This window comes from Hordeum vulgare, chromosome 5H, assembly GCF_904849725.1.
Source record: "Hordeum vulgare subsp. vulgare chromosome 5H, MorexV3_pseudomolecules_assembly, whole genome shotgun sequence".
NCBI lineage: Eukaryota > Viridiplantae > Streptophyta > Magnoliopsida > Poales > Poaceae > Hordeum > Hordeum vulgare.
The window spans coordinates 161,629,589-161,651,733 of NC_058522.1; the positions used below are offsets into that span (position 1 = coordinate 161,629,589).

Here is a 22,145-nt window from a genome sequence, read left to right on the forward strand (position 1 = left end):
GCAACCAACAAGAAATTCCCTACAAGAATGATGCATGAACCGACTGAAGGAGGTGCAAGGATCATAGGACCAAGCAGTAACAAAAACACATACCCTGAAACATTACTATGATATACAAATGTTTCTGTAATGGTACATCAGGGAATAGACAAAATTCAGTTTACTTAATCAACAAAAATAGACTAGAGAGAGTCCACCATAGGTACTGTGCCAAAAAACCACGGGCATCTCATGCCAGCTCAGTCGGTATCAAGTGAACAAATATGCTGCACTACACTCGCCGATCACCAGAAGCCCTGGAAGCCAAGATCAATTTGCATAGGCTAGTCCACATGCCAAATTAACTGCAAGGTCTGAACCTCTGATCAAGTTTGAACAGAGTGGCCTATTTCTTTACAGCCCAAATTGACTGCAAGTTCTGAACCTCTTGATCAACTTTGAACAGAGTAGCCTATTTCTTTCTCTTTACCTTGACAATTCTTCTGCCAGACTTGTCATTGTCACGGACAGTGCCCACTGAAAAAACACCTGAAGAAGCTTGACTCTGCTGGCCAAACTGGAAAATGCCAGGTGAGGTGGTTGAAGTGGAAGCGAATTGAGAAGCTGGCATGCTGAAAGCTTGAGTTGACAGTGAATTGCTCTGAAAGCCAAATGGTGAGGCCGTAGCAAAAGGAGTCTGGTTATTCCCCACAGTCGTCTGCCCCCCATTCATCTGATCAGCTCCTGTACTGAAACCAAAAGTTGGGATCGTGCTACCAAATAGTGGTGTTGAGGGTGGTGGATCTGGTATTATATGTGTAGCCGAAGTGAATGAAAATACAGTGCTGGAGGGGCTAAAGGGCATAGCAGAACCATTATTCAGCATGCCAAACGATGATGGAGCAGTCGTGATTGGATTGCTGCCAAATATTGGTGACACTGAGAATGCCTTGCTAGATCCCAAAGCAGAAGAAGCCATAAACGGCACAGGCGGTGGAGTAGTTGTAGTCACAGAGGCCGAGCCCGAAGCAGCTGTGGAAGAAACTACAGAGCTCGAACTGAAAGTACTAGGGCTCAGAGGTGCTGAACCAAATGGTAAGCTCCCCATGTTTGATTTGTCCGGAGACATCAAGTCGGACTTAGTTGCTGAACTCTGTGTGCACAATGAATTGCTATTTCCTGGTCGGGCAAACTGGTTTCCAGCCAACAACATTGATTCAGGTGATGTCACTTTGGACTTATCCAGAGAAGCGACCAAATTCACACTGCCAAAGTGCGGAGAGAAATTAAGTGCGGCAGTGCTGCTTCCTACCTTGGATTTGTCCTGGGCAGCTAACAAACTTGCACCACCAAAGTTTGGCGAGAAATTGTAAGGTGCATTGGCACTTCCAGATGTTGGTGCTTTAGCCAATTGGGAAGTTATGCTGGCAAATGTTTTTGATGATGTCGATGAACTACTTGGACCAGTATTAGAGAAAGTGAAACTACCTCCAGTTGAATTGCTGTGCATGCTGAATGGCAATGTTATGATAGGCTCTGCTTTAAATTGAATACCACCAAATTTCTGTGCTGAAGTGAATGAGGTCTCAAGACCAGGTTGAGACGAGAATGGCGGCAATAAAGAAGTTGATGAGACAGTATTTGTAGACAAAAATGAGTTGTTCGATCCATCAGAAGCCAGAACAGCAGAGGCAGTTGATTTTGATGTATGTGCTAGCCCATTACTTAAGGTTACAGGGTTACTGGTGAATGATGCAACATGTCCAGCACCCTTGGAAGAAATCGGTGGAATTTCTCCATTTAACTTCTTGTTGTGCTTGTCTGAAACTGAGCTTTCTTCTGAAACTTGTCTCAAAATCCTGCAAAGACAAATAAATCAATATCCAGGCTTCAACAATTTTCAAATAAAATAAATGGAGAGGTGAATAAACATGGCAAGCTTCAGAATTACTCCCTCTGTAACAAAATATACGGAGGGAGTATAGACTAACAGTTTGAACATCAACTGAGCAGATACCCTTCTAACAGGGAAAATACAATACCACTTCAGAGTAAGAAAATGCTTTCTAGATCGATCAGAATCTGACCATGGAGCATTTTCCACAGAAGTAACTGGCACACTGGGTAGTGCAGAAGATTTGTGCTTTCCAACATGTAGTGCAGGTGGAGATGCCATAGTAGGCGTTGGAGGGGCCTGCGAGTGAGCAACCGGTGGAGCCATGACAGGGAATGAGAAACCATTTGATGAAGACAGCATTTTTGTTTGTTTTATTTCACTAGATAACATCAGATTGGAAGGAGAATAGCTTCGCAAAGAGACTGCTGGGGGATTCTCCTTATTTGTTGTTCCAGAATTGTTAGCAGTATGTTCCTGGACTGGTGAGTAGCTTTTCTCAATTTCAATACTTCCACTGCAGTGGTCCAACTCCAGAGAATCCTATAAGAAAAACATTAATCGCTACAATAATATATCTCAAAAAGGTAGCTGCAGAGTATAGAAGGTAGTATCATATTTTTAGTCATATGGTCCCACCTTGGGTGAAGTTATTAATTCAGAGGATGATTTACTTCCTGGGAGGGCAGAACCGTTTGACATAGCATCAACAGTCTTGACATCTATTGCAGTTGGGGCGAATATAGCAGCAACATTTCTGTTCTTGAGTAAAGAATACTCCTGGATGAATGACGAAGATGATTCCAAAAGGCTGCCCTGAGATGATATTTCCTTTCTCTGAGAAATAGAATCCTCAACATCCAGGGCATTTCCAAGCTTTTGCTTCATTTCTGGTGAGCTTTCCTTCTCTGAAGGTGAAGACACTAGTGTATCAAGTTGTTTCAATATCTTTGCAGCCATCTCAGTTGATTGAGCTGGTGCTTGAACAAAGTTGTTGCCACAGATACCTAGAGTGCCATTGTCAACTTCAGCCAGACACAGACGCTTTTGTGTTTGTGTGGAGTGTTCGAAATCTTCATCCAGTTTGGTTGCATGACTACCAGGATACTCACGATAACCAGGCCATGTTTCCGAGAGTGATGATACTCTGTTGTATCTTTGGTGCATTTTGCGTATGGGGCCAACAGAGTCAGTTTCATTGTTGAGAGCAATATTCTTCCTCTTAAGGAGCTGTTGATTTATAAATAATTAGTAACAGCACAACGCAGTGTACAAAATAAGCCAGTAATATTGGTAGAACTTCAAAGGCACGTATATTAGATAACTTAATTGCATAAGATTGGAGAAATAGCACAGTAGCCATGTAGTTCAAAACTGCCAACATATGGCTCATGAATTGAATTGCAGTTGCTATATCTGGCCCATGAACCTCGTGCAAATCTCTAACCGAACCATTTTGTACAGGATGCTAGGGCTCTTAATATTTATCACCTATCCCACACTGATGGATTTTTATCCTTTTCATGAATCAAATTGCTGGATGCAAATGCAATGGAAGTTACTGTATTCAACACTTATATGTTGTTCGGGGACGCAACTTTCTACTAATAAACCAATACTAAATTAGTGTAAGGAGTTAAAGGTGTTACTGGACACTGAAGCACCTGTTAACATAATTTTGACATTTTATGTGGAATCATGCTTGTATAGAAATACCTGGTATCAACTACAACAACAACAACCAAGCCTTCAGTCCCAAATAAGTTGGGGTAGGCTAGAGGTGAAACCCATAAGATCTCGTGACCAACTCATCGTTCTAGCACATGGATAGCACCCTTCCACGCACCCCTGTCCATGGCTAGTTCTTTGGTGATGCTCCAATCCTTCAAATCTCTCTTTACGGACTCTTTCCATGTCAAGTTTGGTCTACCCCGACCTCTTTTGACATTATCAGCACGCTTTAGCCGTCCGCTGTGCACTGGGGCTTTTGGAAGCCTGCGTTGAATATGCTCAAACCATCTCAGACGATGTTGGAGAAGCTTCTCTTCAATCGGCGCTACCCCAACTCTATCTCTTGTATCAACATTCCGGATTCGGTCCTTCCTTGTGTGGCCACACATCCATCTCAACATGCGCATCTGCGCCGCACCTAATTGTTGCACATGTCGCCTTTTGGTTGGCCAACACTCAGCGACATGCAACATTGCGGGTCGAACCGCCGTCTATAGAATTTGCCTTTTAGCTTTTGTGGCACTCTCTTGTCACAGAGAATGTCGGAAGCTTGGCGCCACTTCATCCGTCCGGCTTTAATTCGATGGTTCACATCTTCATCAATATCCCCATCCTTCTGCAACATTGACCCCAAATATCAAAAGGTGTCCTTCTAAGGCACCACCTGCCCATCCAGGCTAACATCTTCCTCCTCCTCGTGCCTAGTAGTACTAAAAGCGCACCTCATGTACTCGGTTTTAGTCCTACTAAGTCTAAAACCTTTCGATTCCAAGGTTTGTCTCCATAACTCCAACTTCCTGTTGACCCCCGTCCGACTATCATCGACTAGCACCACGTCGTCCGCAAAGAGCATACACCATGGGATATCTCCTTGTATATCCCTTCTGACCTCATCCATCACTAAGGCAAAAAGATAAGGGCTCAAAGCTCACCCCTGATGCAGTCCTATCTTAATCGAGAAGTCATTAGTGTCGGCATCACTTGTTCGAACACTTGTCACAACATTATCGTACATGTCCTTGATGGGGGTAATGTACTTTGCTGGGACTTTGTGTTTCTCTAAGGCCCACTACATAACATTTCGTCGTATCTTATCATAGGCCTTCTCCAAGCCAATGAACACCATATGCAGGTCCTTCTTTTGCTCTATGTATCTCTCCATAAGTTGTCGTACCAAGAAAATGGCTTCCATGGTCGACCTCGCATAGCTTCATTGTATGGCTCATTGGTTTAATTCCATGGTAATTAGTACAACTCTGAACATCCCCCTAGCTCTTGAAGATTGGTACTAATATACTCCGTCTCCATTCTTCTCGCATCTTGTTTGCCCGAAAAATGAGGTTGAAAAGTTTGGTTAGCCATACTATCGCTATGTCTCTGAGGCCTCTCAACACCTCAATGGGGATACAATCAGGGCCCATCGCCTTGCCTCCTTTCATCCTCTTTAAAGCCTCCTTGACCTCCGACTTCTGGATTCGCCGCACAACACGCCTGCCAGTATCATCAAAGGAGTCGTCCAGTTCAATGGTAGAGCTCTCACTCTCCCCATTGAACAGCTTGTCAGAGTACTCCCGCCATATATGCTTAATCTCATCGTTCTTCACCAGGAGTTGATCTGCTCCTTCCCTGATGCACTTGACTGTCAACATCCCTCGTCTTCCTCTCTCGGATCTTGGCTATCTTATAGATGTCCCTTTCGCCTTCCTTCGTGTCTAACCGTTGGCAGAGGTACTCATACGCCCAACCCCTTGCTTCACTCACAGCTCGCTTTGCGGCCTTCTTTGTCATCTTGTACTTCTCTATGTTGTCTGCACTCCTATCCAGATATAGGCGTCTGAAACAATCTTTCTTCTCCTTAATTGCCTTCTGGACATCATCGTTCCACCACCAGGTATCTTTAGCTTCTCTTCTACTTTCCCTGGACACTCCAAACTCCTCTGAGGCCACCTTACAAATGCAAGTCGCCATCTTCATCCACATGTCTGCATCACCTCCTTCCTCCCAAGGGCCCTCCTTAATGACCCTCTCCTTGAAAGCCTGAGCTACCTCCCCCTTAAGCCTCCACCACTTCATTTTAGCGACTTTGGCATGCTTGTCCCGCTGGACACGAATCCGAAAGCGGAAGTCAGCAACCACAAGCTTATGCTGAGGCCTGAGGGAAAACATTCTCTCCAGGTATCACCTTACAGTCTAGGCACGCACGCATGTCTTCTCTTCTCAAGAGGATGAAATCAATCTGGCTAGAGTGTTGACCACTACTGTAAGTCACTAGATGTGATTCTCTCTTCTTAAAGAGGGTGTTAGCTACGACCATGTCGTAGGCTAACGCAAAGTTTAAGACATCTTCTCCTTCTTGATTCCTGATGGATGCCATAGCCAAATCCCCCATGCACACCTTCAAAACATGTGTTAGATGTGCCCACGTGGCCATTGAGGTCTCCTCCTATGAAGAGCCTCTCACCAATCGGTACACTCATAACCATGACCTCTAGGCCTTCCCATAAGGCCCTCTTGGTGTTCTCATTGTGGGGCATACACGCTGATAGCGTTGAGAACTAAGTGCCCAACTACCAACTTACCAAGATAATCCGGTCCCCACGTCTCTTGACGTCTACCACTCCATTCTTGGGGCTCTTGCTGATCAAGATGCCTGCTCCATTTCTGTTTGCAACCGTCCCCGTGTACCATAATGTACCATAACTTGAAGCCGGTACCCTCCACCTCCTTCGCCTTCTGTCCCCTCCATTTGGTCTCTTGGACGCAAAGGATATCAACACCTCTCCTCACCGCTGTATCAACTACCTCCCGAAGCTTACCTCTCAGAGACCCTACGTTCCAGCTACCTAAGCGAATCCTCCTAGGCTCGGCTAGCTTCCTTACCCTTCGCACTCGTCGAGTCAAATGCGAAGACCCTTGCTCATTTTCCACTACGCCCGGGCGCCGATGTAGCGCGCCACTAAGAATGCGACGACCCGGTCCTCGCTCACTTGCCACCGTATCCCACGATACAGCGCACCACCTGGGGGGTGACGGCCCAGCCCTTGCCCATTTGACACCACACCCATGTTCTAATGTAGCGCGTCGCTGAAAGGGTTCCGCCCCAGCGAAAAAAAATTGGGTTTCATCTCCATAAGAGTGGCTGGGTTTTGATGTTGGCTCGCCAAGCCTACCACAACCCTCCTCCTTTACCCGGGCTTGGGACCGGCTATACTGAGACAACATAAGCTTACCTGGTGCCAACTACTGACTGCAAAGATAGCTTTAAAAACCTCAATAATATCAAGAATAAATGTTCACTGAATTTTAAATAAGAAACTTTTACGTCAGTATGTTGAGCTTATTTTACACAGGAAGATAGGCAGGGTGCAGTCAACAAAATCTGAAAGCATAGTTTACGGATGTTACCCCCTGCAGCTTGAAGGGGTGGAGTTAACCGGTGATAAAAATAAGCATGTACGCTTAAATTGCTGAATCCAGATTCTAAGATCTCATTTCATGGCTAATCCCTATGAAAAAATTACAATGTACTAGTACGCTATCAACTCAATACAATAGCACAGAATCTGACAATCAACACAAAGCACATATACAAAACAAGTTGTGCTTCACCAATGAGTACCTGCCTGCCAAACGTATGAATGCTGTTTGCAGTCTGATAAGATGAAGATACAGTACCACATATGTCTGTGGAAGAAACAGGAGCCTGAACAGATTGAATGAACACAAGTTAAAAAGACTAGCCCTGCTGGCTAAAGAAGGAAAAAAAAAGTGTCAGGTGCAAGTTAGGCAGTTTGCCACTGCCTAACGCATAACTCACTTAGGTGTTGCCCAGGTGTGCCTGGGCATTCTGTACGGACACAGCACGGAATGGTTAGTGTGAAGAATATTAGTGTATGGACTGTAGTGTGGAACAGGCTGATCTAGCCTATTAAAGCACTGGCCCATCTATCATGTTCTCTACTAAAAGCGCGTATATATCTAGCAATTTAGAGAGCCTCCCTCACGCCACCTCCCACACTGCAGTGATGGCAACCAGCCACGGCGAAGCTCGATTCCTTGCCGGAATAGGTCAATTTGTCATCAGAGTGGTTGAATACTCACCAGGGAGGATACATACTTTCTGGGAAGGTCAAATCTGGCCGGGGAGATTGATATCTCACCGGAGAAGGCTTATTCCTCATAGGGAGACCTTGACGGCTGATTTTTTTTGTACTGCCAAGTGGCAAAGCAAAGCACGCCTAAGCGAGCACCTAGGGGCGCCTTTTTTCCTTGCTCGAGACAGAGGTACAAAAAGATATTATGTGCATTGGAACCAGACAGGACGTCATTCTATGATACAACAGAAAGAGTATTGCATGTGGTTTCAATACTGCTCTTCAAGGGGTTGATCAAGGTACAATACATAATTAACTTGCGCTTCCGATATTCCAAGTAGTCTATGGTTGCTTATTTTGACTTTGGACAGATAAGAGTGACAGAATCTTGGGTGTGACCTTAATCATACCATAAGCATATAAATTAATAATATACTGAATAAATCAAATGAGGAAATAAAACCTTAAAATAAGGAGATGATGACATTTTGTGTATTGCTGATTTATTTGGTGTCCTATAGTTGCTTCCAAGGCGATCAAAGGGTGTGGAAGCAGACAATCTTGAACTTCCGAGAAGTGGGGCCTTTGGAGATTTAGCTATTTGTATGGTGCCAGATTCTATTGATTTGACAGAAAGGGAGGAGGGTTTATGCAATCTAAGGCGTAACGGTGGCCCCTCTGAGCATCTTGAACCCATATATGCCTTTGCAAGTTCTGCAGGTGAAGCAACTTGATCCTGTAGGAATGCATAAGGTTAAATTAATCATGCGATCAGAAGGAGCATATCAACAGTACAAGTAACAAATGTGTCGAGATATAAAAATCTATCGAGTCAATAATATGATAGAAGTATCTGTTGATAAAGTCCAAATAATGATATATTTAATACTTAACTTACAAATAGCAAATTGTAGTAGTAGTTCCAAACTTTGAAGCAAATTATATTACATGTGATGGCTCCCCCCTCTCCGCCCTGCTCCCCTCCCTGCTCCCCAGCCGCCTAGCCTAGCCAAGCCCACCGCCGCCAACGCCCTCCACCGGTGACCCTCCTGCCTCCCCCTCCCTCCCCGGCCCTCGCCCTCCCCGGAGTCATGGCCCCCGCTGACGCTGGCTGTGGCACGAGCCGCCACCACCGCGAGAATCGCTGGAGAGACTCGGACAGCTCCTCGTCGGACTCGCGCTCCTACCGCGACGTGGTGCGCACTCCTCCGCCTCCACCGCCGGCGCGCCAGCCGCCGGCCGCCCCCGCGCAGCCCCCGCGCGCCCCTGCGTCGACCCGCCTGGGCCCCGCTCGGAGGTCCACCGCGTGGCTGATGCGGCCGTGGACGCGGCAGACGCCGGCGGTGCCTGGGAGCTGCCGAGGAACAAACGCCACCGCGGCTCCCGCCGCGCGGACGCCCCCGCGCCGCGCCCCCGTCGCAGCCCCACGCCGGAGGAGGCCGCCGGCCTCTGCTTTCGTTGCCTCGACCCCAACCACACCGTCCGCAACTGCACGAACCAGGTCCGGTGCCGGCGCTGCCTCCTCAACGGCCACGAGTCTAGAAAATGCACGCCGGAGCGTCGGGCCAGGGACCGCGCTCTGCTGCCGGCGACCACTCTGCCCCAGCAGCGCGAAACCCCGCCGCGGCCCAGCCAGCCCCCGTGCGCCACGGCGCCCGCCGTCGGCCCTGTGGTGCAGCCGCGTGTCTTCATCCCGCGCTCCGTCGAGATCGAGGAGGCGGAGGCGGTGCTGCAGCGCGGGATGGTGGCCACCATCACTGGGTCCAGGCCGCCAGTTACAGCCGACGAGGTCGCGGACACGCTCTTCGCCAACCTCGAGCTGCACCCCGGCGACTTCTCGGTCCACATCCACCACCTGGAAGACTTCCTCATCATCTGCGCCTCCCAGGCCATCAAGGACCACATCTACGGCGACCACCATATAGAAGGCCCCTCCTTCACGCTGTCCCTCCGCCCCTGGAGCAAGCTCGCCCACGCCGGCTGCGAGAGCCTGGATCACCGCGTGGAGCTCGAGCTCCGCGGCATCCCTGCGCACGCCTGGAACCTGGACACCGTGGAGCGCATCCTTGGCGACTCCTGCTGGGTCGAGCGCCTCCATCCAGGGACGCGTTCCCAGACGGACCTCGCCACCTTCCGGCTCTCCGGGCGCACCCGCGACCCGGCGTCCATCCGCCGCCATGCCACCCTCGAGATCGTGGAGACCATCCACGCACGCGTCCCCTCCCAGGCGCCCGCGGTGCGCACTCTCACGTACCGGATCTCCATCCGGGTGGTGCAGGCCGAGCTCGACAGGCCGGCGCCCCCGCCGGACGACCATGCTGGTGGCCGCGGTGGCGCGGTGGGGCACCCCCTCCTGGGCGCACCGATGGCCGCGGCCCGGATCGTCGGCGCGGGCGCAAGCGTCGCCGCCCTAACACGCCGGCCACGCCCGCTGGCCGGGCCTGCGACGCCACCCTCGACGCCCTGACCTGGTCGGCCGCAGGGGGCTCGCGTCGGGCCGACGGGGTCGCCATGGAGACTGGCTGGCGCACCGCCGTTTCCCGCTCTCGTACGGCGCCGCCGCCACTCCAAACGGGGCCCGCCACCAACGCGAGGAGGATGTCACCATGGCCTGGCCAGGCCGGGGCCCGCCGTCCTCGTCGCCGAGCCAAAAGAGGAAAGTGGGTCTGGCAAAAGAAAGCCCGACAGCCTGATCCTGCAGATGCGGACCCCCCCACGGTCCAAGCTGCGACCGAACCGCCTCTGGCCGGGACAGCTGGCGCCTCCCAGTCCACAAGCCGCCCCACCACGCCAGCTTCGGGGCCCGCAACTCCTGTGCACCGTTTGTCGCCTCCCTCACACGACAAGGAGCTGACCTGCGCCTCGCCAGGAACGCTTGTCTCGTGGACCCGCTCGCCACCAGATCCCACGATTGGCAGCTGCGACATGGTCCCGGATTCGCAACCAGACAACGGCCCACTGGCTCGCAGCCCCTGCCGCCCACGGTCCCCAAAGACGATACTTTGTCGGGACAAAGCGCTACTTTGGCGGCGTTATCCGCTGCACCCGAGGAAGATCCCACGTCGGGGCCATGCGACGCTCTGGCGGCGTCACCCACTGGCGCAACACACAGTCACGCGGCCCCGCCTGCCAGCGGTACTGGCCAACCAGCCCGCGACCCCGCCCTGCGGATTCAAATCGCGCCAGCAACGAGTCGGGCCCTGAAGCGAGCCCACAGCAAATGCCCTCGATTGGGTTGGGCCGTGACGCCACCGCCGAGCCTTGCTCCGGGATGAGGACGCCCAGCCCCCTCCCTGCGGAAACGGCCCGCCCCACCCCTGACCGTTTTGCCTCGCCACCGATCACGATGAGGAGATCGCGCCGGAGACCAGAGTCGCACCCAGCTCCCTGGACGCTGGGAGACTTCCTCACGGCGGCCACCGGACAGCTTCGGGCCGCACTGCCTACACCCGGGAAACGCCCGCGCCGCCAATCCCTCAACTTTGCGCCGCGGTGCGGCCGTTCTGCAACGACGAAGAACGCCGCCTCGGCACCCCCCACCGCGGAGCGGCGTGCTCGCGTGCAGGTCCTGCGCACCCTGGGGATCGTCGGGGCCGACCAGGCCATCACGGCCGAAGCTATGAAGGCCTACGACGGGTCTTCGCGACCGAAATCTCGGTTGAGGTGATCGCGGCCATTGCCAAGCTGGTCGACCGCGAGCCACCGGCGAGCCTGGCCGCGAGTCCACGTACGCCTGTACCTGCTGGCTGCCTCGTGGAGGTCTAGCCTGTAGTTGTTTCCCATCATCGAACATGTTAGTTTATGGCTTACAACCTAAAGTTCGTGATTTGGAACGTCCATGGCGTCAACGCGCTGCGCGCGATGCCTAGCGATCCGCTCCCTTATCGCTACGTCCGACGCCTCGGTCGTCTGCCTACAAGAGACCAAGATGGAACTTATTAGTTCCTCCATTGTCCTAGAGGTGCTCGGGCCGGAGTTCGACGGCTACTTATACCTGCCCGCGGAAGGTACACGAGGAGGAATCGTCCTGGCGTGGAAGAGTCGGGTCGTGACCATCTCCGACCCAATGCTCACCACCAACATCCTTACCGCCAGGGTCGCTGCGCCTGAGTGTACTCCGTGGTGGATCTCCGTGGTCTATGGCCCCCAGGATGACAACGACAAGATCACGTTCCTCCATGAGATCCGGGAGGTGCGTCGTGACTGCCCGGGCCCGTGGATGATCTGCGGTGACTTCAACCTGATCCTGCACGACGAGGACAAGAATAACGGGCTCTTAGATAGGCGGATGATGGGCCGCTTCCGGCGTTGCGTCAACGACCTCGCTCTGAAAGAGGTGTACCTCCACGGCCGCCGCTACACATGGTCTTAACGCTCAATCCCCGCCCACACTGGTCCACCTCGACCGCGTGCTCTGCACGTCGGACTGGGAGGATGCCGTCGGTATAGGCCACCTGCACTGCCTCGCATCTGTGGTTTCCAACCACAGCCCCCTCTTGCTGGACTGCAACCCCGCGCCTCTCGCCCACCGTCGTTTCCGTTTCGAGGAGTTCTGGCTGCATCTCGACGGATTCCAGCAGACTGTGGCGCACACTTGGGCGTCAGTGGACGATGTTGATCCTTTCCGGCGCCTCCTGTTGCGCCTGAAGGCCACCGCGAAGGCGCTCACCAGCTGGTCTGCGCGGTCGGTGGGCAGCGTAAAGCACAAGCTCGCGCTATGCAGGGTGCTCATTCTCAGCTTCGACAAGGCCCAAGAGGAGCGTACGCTATCGCCGCTGTAAGTGTGGCTGCACAAAGACCTGAAGCTGGCCTACCTGGGCTTCGCCTCGCTAGAGCGGACCATCGCACGGCAGCGGGCGCGCATCGCCTCGCTACGAGATGGGGACGCCAACACAACGTTCTTTCACCAGCAGTGCTCCTACCGCCGGCAAAAGAACACGATCTTCAGCCTTGCCACTGCAGACCGGCTCCTCACCGAGCAGAGCGAGATGTCCGAGGCCGCGTTCATACACTTTGACGCCCTCATCGGCACCGCCACCGCCCGCGAGTGCACGCTAAACCTGGAGCACCTGATCGACCCTGCCGATGATCTCCAGGACCTCGACGCTCATTCACGGAGGAGGAGATATGGGACACCATCAAGCGCTTGCCCGCGCGCAAAGCACCGGGGCCCGACGGCTTCACCGCGGAATTTCTCCGCGCCTGCTGGGGCTGCATCAAGCACGACATCGTCGCCGTCTTCCATCAGCTCTTCCAGCTACGAAGCAGAGGATTCCACCGCCTCAACCAGGCCATGCTCGCGCTCTTGCCAAAGCGCCCAGATGCCCAGGCCATTGGCGACTATAGACCCATCAGCCTCATCCACCTGGTCGCCAAGATATTTGCCAAAACGCTGTCCCTTTGCTTGGCACCAAAGCTGGACAGGTTGGTCAGCAGGAATCAGAACGCCTTCATCGCCGGCCGCTCCCTTCACGACAACTTTGTCCTCGTCCGGCAGTCGACGCGTCACCTACACCGATTGCGCGCGCCCCGGGTCTTGCTCAAGCTCGACCTCGCGCGCGCCTTCGACACCGTCTCGTGGCCCTTCCTGTTCGAGGTACTCCGTCAGTACGGCTTTGGAGACCGATTCCTCGACTGGTTGGCCCTCCCGCTGTCGTCTGCGCGCACGCGAGTACTGATCAACGGCGAGCCAGGCCCCCCTATTTGGCATCGCTGAGGGCTGCGGCAGGGTGACCCGCTATCACCTCAACTGTTCGTCCTCGTCGTGGACACACTGGGACGTCTCATTAAGCGGGCCGTGTCGCTGGGCATCTTGGAACAGCTGCACCCGCACCGCCCCGTCCCGGAGATCTCGCTCTACGCTGACGACGTGGTACTCTTCTGCCACCCATCCCAGAGTGACATTGCTGCGATCAAGGCGATCCTGGAGCTGGGGCTGCGCGTCAACTACAACAAAAGCTCTCTGCGCGTCAACTACAACAAAAGCTCTGCCACCATGCTCAACTGCGATCCGGGAGATACAGACCTGACCACGGAGCTCCTTGGGTGCAAGATCGCGACCCTACCGCTCACATATCTCGGGATCCCCCTCACCATCAGGCGACCCTCTAGCGCCCAGCTGCAGCCATTGGTCGACAAGGTGGGGGGCATGCTCCTCGGCTGGAAATCTCGGCTCATGAACAAATCGGGCCGCCTCGCCCTCGTCAAGTCAGTTCTCTGCGCTATCCCCATCCACCAGCTCCTCGTCTTCGCCCCTCCGAAGAAGACCACCAAGCTCATTGAAAAAATTGAGAGAGGATTCCTCTGGGAGGGCTGCACCGCCGCAAACGGTGGCAGCTGCCACGTCAACTGGCGACGCATCTTCCGGCCGCTTTCCCTCGGCGGCCTAGGCGTCCAGGACATGGAGCGCGCGGGGCTCACCCTACGACTGCGGTGGCTCTGGTTCAGCCGTATCGATGAGGGCGCGCGGCCTCGATCTCCAATTCTCCAAGGACGAGCTGGCCCTGTTCTTCGCCTCCACCACACTGGCCGTGGGGGATGGCAGAACGGGGAGATTCTGGGAGGACCGCTGGATCGTTGGCCGCTCCGTCAGCGAGGTCGCGCCAAGGCTATACGCTTGCATCCCCAAGCGACGGCGCAAGCAGCGCACCATTGCAGAAGGCCTCCTCAACCACACCTGGGCTAGAGACATCCACGGCCACCTAGGCATCCATGAAATAGGCCAATACTTGCTGCTGTGGCGCGAAACCGAAGGCTTTGTTCTCACCGAGGGACCGGACCAGCTAATCTGGAGGTGGACTTCAAATGGCTGCTACTCTGCGCGCAGTGCGTACCTCGTCACCTTCCAGGGCTCCACTAGCTGTGATGCATGGAAGCTGACCTGGAAAAGCTGGGCGCCACCCCGCGTCAAGTTCTTCCAATGGCTTGCCAATCTAGACAGGTGCTGGACAGCAGACCGTCTGCGCCGCCGCGGCCTTCAACACCATCCACGCTGTGTCCTTTGCGACCAAGAGCATGAAACGATGCGCCACTTGCTAGTCACCTGCCCCTTCTCGCGGCAGGTGTGGCATGACACGCTCTCCTGGCTGCGTTTGACATGCCGGACGCCAGACCAAGAGGCCTCCCTAAACGACTGGTGGATGCAAACCAAGCTGGACACGCCTAAAGCTATGCGCAAGGGCCTCGCCACGGCAACCCTCCTCACAGCATGGATGCTTTGGAAGCACCGCAACTCATGTGTGTTCGACGGCGAACGGCCCTCCACTGCCGTGCTTTCGGCAAAGATCAGAGAGGAAGCCTCCCTTTGGGTTCGGGCTGGGGCCACCGGCCTTGGGACGATTGTGCCGCCTACCTGGGATGTGCACTAGTCTTGTGCAGGCCTTTCCTTTTCCTTTTCTTTTCTTTCTTTTGAGCCCCTGTAGCCTCCTTCTCGAAGGCATGTACTGTACATATTCTCTCCCTTTTCAATGAAAAGAAACGCAAGCCTTTGCGTTTTCCCAAAAAAAAATTATATTACATGTAGTATATGGTTAATTGCAAGGAAATCTAACTTTTCATCAGTGGGTCAGAAACACTTTGAACATTTAAGAGAAGAATAACAGCATGAATTGCATACTCACAGCGACATTGTATGATCTAATGGAGAAATCAACAGGTAAGTCTCTAGACCCCTTTTCCTTCTTAGGAGACAATGTTTGCTTTATATTATTAATTTCTGACTGCACTGTATTGGATCCAATAGTTCTGGATCGCAACAACCCAGTCAAATATTCAAACTCACTCCTACAGAACATACAGACAGTTATACAGAGAGATCTGTCAGTGCTACATTTCAGAGGTAAGCAAAACAATGTGCAACACAGTACTTAAGCCAGCTTGTATATTTGTAATTTGCATAATGCATGCGACAGAGAAGAACATGAACTCAAGTTTAACATTAACAGATATGGGAATCAACAAAATAAATGTGTGATTTGAATTATATAAACAGGAAAACACATAAAGAAGAATAAGAAACAAGGAATCAGAACAATAAGGGAGTTAGTTCCCCAGTGTTCATGTCATAAACAAAACTGGATGTTACTTCGAAACTTGCAACAACAAAATAGAATTAACTACCCTATGTCGCAATTCTATGCTGATCTCCCTTTGTACAAAATGCAATAACTTCACAGTTAGGCCCAACTACTCCATCCTCGAGGAACAATATTAACTGCCTCGTGAACTATAAGTGAAACATGCAAAAAAGGTCGTTGCAAGTACCCAAGAGAATGCAAGGAAATTCACAGAGGATCAATACAGATGAGGATTTGAGGAAAATGTAAAAACAGGTAAGGAACATTGGCAATTATGGTGATCGTACCATACAGATAAGGAGCCAAAATGATGCACGTGTATCAAACATTGCAATAATCCTTCCTATAAAGCAAATAAAGGGAACCTTCCACATCTCGATCCCAGGTATTGGCATTGAAAGATACTTGTTCGCTAACAACATGACAAATATAAGCACTTTCGCTGAGAATTCCAGTAAATCCCAACAAAATATCAAAGGAACCAGATAAGGATAATCCACAGTTCTTGATAGCATATTAACAGAAACGTTTTTCATCATGTACTATTAGTGCATTTCATCGGGACAAGGAGATGTGAATTTCCTACATATCATATCCTTAGCTTGCAGAACATTGAACATTTGAGAAGTTTGGAACGAATTGAGGTGAGTACCACACTGCTCAAATGCTATATTAAAATATCCAGTGCTTGCCTTGTAAAGGTCTTCTGCTTCAACAATTCTTCAAGATCCATACTACCATTGCAACAAGAACTTAGACAATCATCTCCATCAATGGCAGAATTTTCAGGATTATCAGTAGACAGATTCTGCATGGACAGCAATAGTGCTAGGAAACTCAGCTGTGCAGGAAATAATAAAGTCCAAATAGGCTAGAGAAGTAAAATAATTAGCAGAGGAACAGTGTAAAAATGTAACCTTAGAACAATAAGATTATAAGAAAATAGAGAAATTTGTCCTAAGGGCTAAGGTTAGGTAGGCAGGCTATTAGCTGGTCAAAGAAGTAATAATTAATAAAGTGGAGAATATCTGGTAATAGATACCACGCCATAGGTGCTACCGTGCCACCAACGAACTGTAGCGCCTCTAAAAAGTTCTGAAAAATCTGAAAAAATAGTGAATGTTCACAAGATTTATTTTACTTTTTGTTTCTCTGCGGGTAGATCAAATATGAATTTGAAGTTTTGCGGGACTGTAGACATATATTTGATCTACCCGCAGAGAAACAAAAAGTAAAATAAATCTTGTGAACATTCACTAATGTTTTCAGATTTTTTCAGAACTTTTTGCAGGTACTACCTTGTGGATTAGTGGAGGAAGAGGGAGAATGCACCTTGGATGCTCTCCGTTGTATACTCATGTATATATAGCAGGTTTACAACAGAGCGTGGAGCGCCGGGGAGGTAGCGACGTGCATGCATCGTGGGATCGTGCATGCATGGCGTGCGCATGTAGGGAGAGAGAGTGGGGTAGACTAGTTAGCTGTTAACACCCCGCCACAGTTTGAGCGTCCGGTGGACGGATGCACAAGCTGGACCGGAATTCCTCGAACACCGGCGTGGGGAGTCCCTTGGTGAGCACGTCGGCCAATTGTTGACTCGTGGGTACGTGTAGAACTCGCAGCTCACCGAGAGCAACCTTCTCCCTGACAAAGTGGATGTCCAACTCGATGTGTTTGGTTCATCGGTGATGCACTGGGTTGGCAGCCATGTAGACAGAGGAGATGTTGTCGCAGAAGACCACGCTGGCCTTGCGGAGCGGTGCCGCGAGCTCGACGAGGAGTTGTCGAATCCAACAGCTTTCAGCGACGGCGTTGGCGACGGCTCGATATTCCCCTTTTGCGCTTGAGCGGGACACGGTTCCCTGGCATTTGGAGGACCAGGAAACCAGGGTGTCGCCGAGGTACACCGCGTAGCCGGATCGCGCAAAGCAGCATGCACAGTTTTGGGAATGGGTGAGATGGCGGAAGTGGTCGAGGTCATGAGGTTGTGGTGGTACTTTGGGTTGGGGGAAAGATTGGCGGCTTGTGCGCGTGTTTGCATGTGGTGAATGGGCACGGTGCACGCGCGATGGGTCGGTGGTGGCGGAGCTGCTGGAGAGGGCATGGGTGAGACGACAGGAGGAGTTGGTGGACTGTCTTTCGGGCCGGCGACTGGAGAGTCGGCAGGGGCAGGTGTGGGGGGTGGTGTAGGGGTGTCGAGTTCGGGTGGCACGGCAGAAGCCGACATGGTCGCGGCCACGGACGTAGGCAGGGTTGGCTGTGGAGGGACACGGGCGGGCACTGCCATGTCAGGGTGACTGGTGCATGGCCGTCGTGGGACAGGGGGCATGGGGTAGTGCTCATCGGCGAGAGATGGTGTGGTGGGTGTGGTGATGGCAGGTTATGCGTGGAAGGGGAATTTGCTCTCATCGAACACTACATGCCGTGAGACGACGACACGACCAGTAGCACGATTTAGGCAGCGATAGCCTTTATGGTCTTGTGAGTAGCCAAGGAACACAGGGCGCTGAACGCGAGCGAGTTTGTGCGGGGTGGTGGCCATGAGGTTTGGGAAGCACATATAGCCGAATACGTGGAGGGCCGTGTAGTCGGGGTGAGTGTTGTAGAGGAGGAAGAATGGTGTGAGTGTTCCGGGGGCGACACGGGCGGCGATTGAGGAGGAAGGTAGCTGTTTAGAGCGCCTCAGCCCAGTATGAGTATGGCATATGGACATGAACGAGCAGCAATCTGGTGATATCGTTGAGGGTGCGCAAGGTGCGTTCCGCGCGCCCGTTTTTCGGGGAGGTGTAGGGGCACAACATGCGGAGCTGGGTGCCAAGAGAGGAGAGGAGAGCACGAGAGGAGAGGAGAGCACGAGACGCAGCGTTGTCAAATTCCTTGCCATTGTCAGTTTTGATAGTGAGTATGGGGAGGTTAAACTAAGTGCAAGCAAAACTGAAGAAGGTGTGAATGGTGGGTAAAACATCTGATTTATGGCGCAAGGGAAATGTCCATGCAAAGTGGTTGTAGTCATCTAGAATGAGCAGATACTATTGACAGAACAAACGCCGGGGTGAGGGGGAACTTGATCGACGCACGCGGGCGGCTGAGAGTGTCTCCTCCTAGATGGCCGAGGTGGTGATGCCACATCTCACGCGAGGTGGCGGTGAGGGCATGGGTGGGTGCGGGATGTGGAGGCAGGCGACGTGGGGCAGAGGTCATCATCACCGGCGTTACAACGGAGGATCACCTTCTTTGTTCTTCGTTCCTTGACAGAAAAACCAAGGTCATCAAATTTGACATTGAGAGGATTGTCACGAACAAGAGCTTTAGCAGAGAGAAGGTTTCTGATGAGGTGGGGGGAGACGAGAACATTGCGGAGGGAGATGGGGGAGGCGTCGTTGGGTATGGTGGTTGGTTGATGTGCGTGACCGGACTGACCGCCAACGAGCTCCCGTCGCCAACAACAATGTGAGGGACTGAGGAGGTGAGCATACCAGAGGAGGAGGCCATGTGCGATGTCGCCCCTGTGTCGAGGTACCAGTCCGCGCGCTCGGTGGTGGTGGATGTTGCTGCTGCATCGCCATGGAGTTCAGGGCGTGGACGAGGGCGTTCTGGTCCCATGCAGAGCCGACGATGGGGGGCGTCATTGGGGGGCGTACAAGGGATGCGCAGGTGACGCCCCTGGTTGCCAGACAACAGACGACGCGTTCGCAAGGATGCCGGGGATGCCAGGTGTGGCAGGGTAGTGGGACGCCGTGCCGGCAAATGGCTCGCCTCCGTCTGGGAGCGGGCCGAGGATGCCGGCGCCGGGGGCGTGAGGACACCAAGGCATGGGCCAGGCATGGAGCATACCCGTCCATGGAGCAGCTAGAGCGGGGGGTCGCGGTGTGTGGCTACCCCTGCCGGAGTGGGACGCCTGACCCCCCCCCCCCCGAGTTGCCAGCCCTGCCCTTGCCTTTGTTGTACCCACCACCCAGCGTGCCACCCGCGTTGGTGGTGTTGGCGGGAACGCGGGCGGCGTGAAGCGCGGACTTGGTGATGTTGTCGGCGAAGAGGCGACTTTCCTCGAGAGCGGCAGCGCACGAACGGCAAGAACTGGGTCTGCATCGTCAAGATGGGCACAGCATAACAGAAATGCGAGTGAAGGCCGCAGAACATGTTAAGCACCTGATCGCGGTCGGAGACGGGCACACCAAGCTCGGCGAGGCGATAGGCACAATCTTTGAGCCGGGCAAAGTAGGACAGGATGGTCGAGGAGCCTTGCTCGATGCGACGAAACTCGGTGGAGAGGAACACCACCTGGTGCTCGGCGTTCTCGAGGAAGAGTGTGAACACCACCTGGTGCTCGGCGTTCTCGAGGAAGAGTGTGCAGATGGACTCCCAGACGGCGGCTGCAGTGGCACGGCGCTAGTGGATGAGGCCGAACACGTCCGCACTGACGCGGTTGTACAGCCAGGAGAGGAAGTGGGCGTCGTCTTGCGCCCAGGCCGGGTCGTGGGGGCACGCCGGACCGACAATGTGGTCGGTGACGGCGTGTTTGGTGAACATGATCTCGAAGAGGGTGCGCCAATGGGAGAAGTTGGGCGGGTTGAGCGTGAGCACGATAGGAACGTGCTGGTTGATGAAGACTCCGGCGAAAGGGGAGACGATGGGCTGGTTGGCCGTGGAAAAGGAGGCCGTCGGTCCGGCATGAACAGCGCCCCGCGTGCAAAGACAGAGGGGGTGAGCAGTGGCTGGGCGCGGTCCTGGGAGGAGGCCGGCGTAGCGGGCAAGCCGCTGGCGCCATGGCCGGGTCGCGGCAACAGGGAAGGAGGTGGTGGTGGAACTGACATGGCGACGAGGTGCGAGGAGGAGCGGAAGTGGTTTATGGGCGAAGAAGAAACCCAGCGTCTGATACCATGTGGATTAGTGGAGGAAGAGGGAGAATGCACCTTGGGTGCTCTCCATTATATACTCATGTATATATACCAGGTTTACAACAGGAGCAGAGCGCTGGGGAGGTAGCGACGAGCATGCATCGTGGGATCGTGCATGCATGGCGTGCACACGTAGGGAGAGAGAGTGGGGTAGACTAGTAGCTATTAACAAGCATAATACCACCTAAGGCTAGGTATCACTGTTTTTTGTCTTTTAAAAATATATTTGCGAAATATTGCTGAGAGATAGGCAGTTTATAAAGAGCTTAAACTCAGTGGGTAGGCAAGATAAATGGAAAACTTAGTGTACTAGCCACTTAAAAGAGCTTAAATTCCGCCCCTAGTCAGGATAAATGATTAAACAGTGCACTAGTACCCAACAAAATAAAGAACATTAGAACAACTACGTGTACAACATGGAATTGCAGAATCAGCTTACATTAGCAGTCCCTCCTCCGTTTTCTTCTTCAAGAATGTCGTTCTCTACATTCCAAAACCAGCTTGTGTGAGTTCGGTGGAAACCACTAACAATGAAATGAGAATTATTGCCCATTTCACGGGATAGATTGAATTAGCATATTATTTACTTATTGCTGGTAATAAATCGCTAATCTGGTAAAAACAGTAACAATGGTTCAGGCCATCGACTTCACCTATCGGCTGCCATGTGCATTGTCAAGCTATGATGATAAGCTGGAAAAACTTAGATGATTTGATCTTTACAGGATGATACAAAACACTTCGCTCTAGTCGCAGATCAGACAAGTCAAACTACCAATACAGCTACCGGAGAATACACGCAAACGAATCAGCAAGGCACCAACCTAAAGGCGGCGGCGGCGGCGAGTAAGGAGCGTCGACCAACGCCGGTTCCCAAAGCGTAGGCGCAGCGAGCTGCGGAGCCGGCTTGCGAAACACAGAGGAGAGGAGACGCGATGCGCCACCGGAGATGAGACGGGCGAGCCAGCCACTCCCTTCGCTGCAGCGTGACGCTGGGTGAATAGGGGCAGCCGGGCGCGCATAGGGTGACGCAGCTGCGGCGCGGAAGGGAGGGCGCCTACGGATCTTGCCTCCCGTGGCGGAGCCGCCTTCGTAACCTCCCCGAGACGCCATGTTACGGCGCCGATGTGGGGCTAGGGTTTTGGAAAAGAGAATGGGAAATCGAAGAGAGGAAAGGGTAAAATGGTGATTACAAAGGGCTAAGAGGTTGCTGCCAAGAAAAAGGGGAATTTGAGGATTTGCCATGTGTTTCCGAGCACTTCGAGGAATTGCCCTTGTTTGTTTGCCACAGTTTTGCCTGCAATTGGATGATTTGTCCCCCCTAGGACCGACCAATGAAAAATGTCTAAGAGGGTGCTTGGATACGTTTTAGTCCCATGATTAAAAGTAATAAGACTAAAATTTGCTAGCATCATCCATGCTTGGATCCAAATACTAAAGAGACTAAAATCAAGTTAATGAGCATTTATTATCC

At 52.5% G+C, this 22,145-nt stretch overlaps 1 protein-coding gene across 2 annotated transcripts; it reads right to left on the reverse strand.

Annotated features, from left to right (window-relative positions):
* Positions 1–77: 77 nt before the first annotated feature.
* On the reverse strand, positions 78–21,856 carry LOC123397694 (nuclear pore complex protein NUP1-like). 2 transcript variants are annotated; one of them, XM_045092230.1, is made up of 9 exons: positions 21,496–21,856; positions 21,111–21,154; positions 16,466–16,581; positions 15,318–15,480; positions 8,162–8,434; positions 7,224–7,307; positions 2,513–3,103; positions 2,067–2,416; positions 78–1,838 (listed from the first exon to the last, which is right to left on the reverse strand). In XM_045092230.1, exons 1-9 carry the CDS (start codon positions 21,782–21,784, stop codon positions 452–454), a joined length of 3,297 nt encoding a protein of 1,098 aa, XP_044948165.1. In that variant the 5' UTR covers positions 21,785–21,856; the 3' UTR covers positions 78–451. The 2 variants fall into 2 exon arrangements, with proteins under 2 accessions (XP_044948165.1, XP_044948166.1); XM_045092231.1 differs by lacking the exon at positions 7,224–7,307.
* Positions 21,857–22,145: the final 289 nt, after the last annotated feature.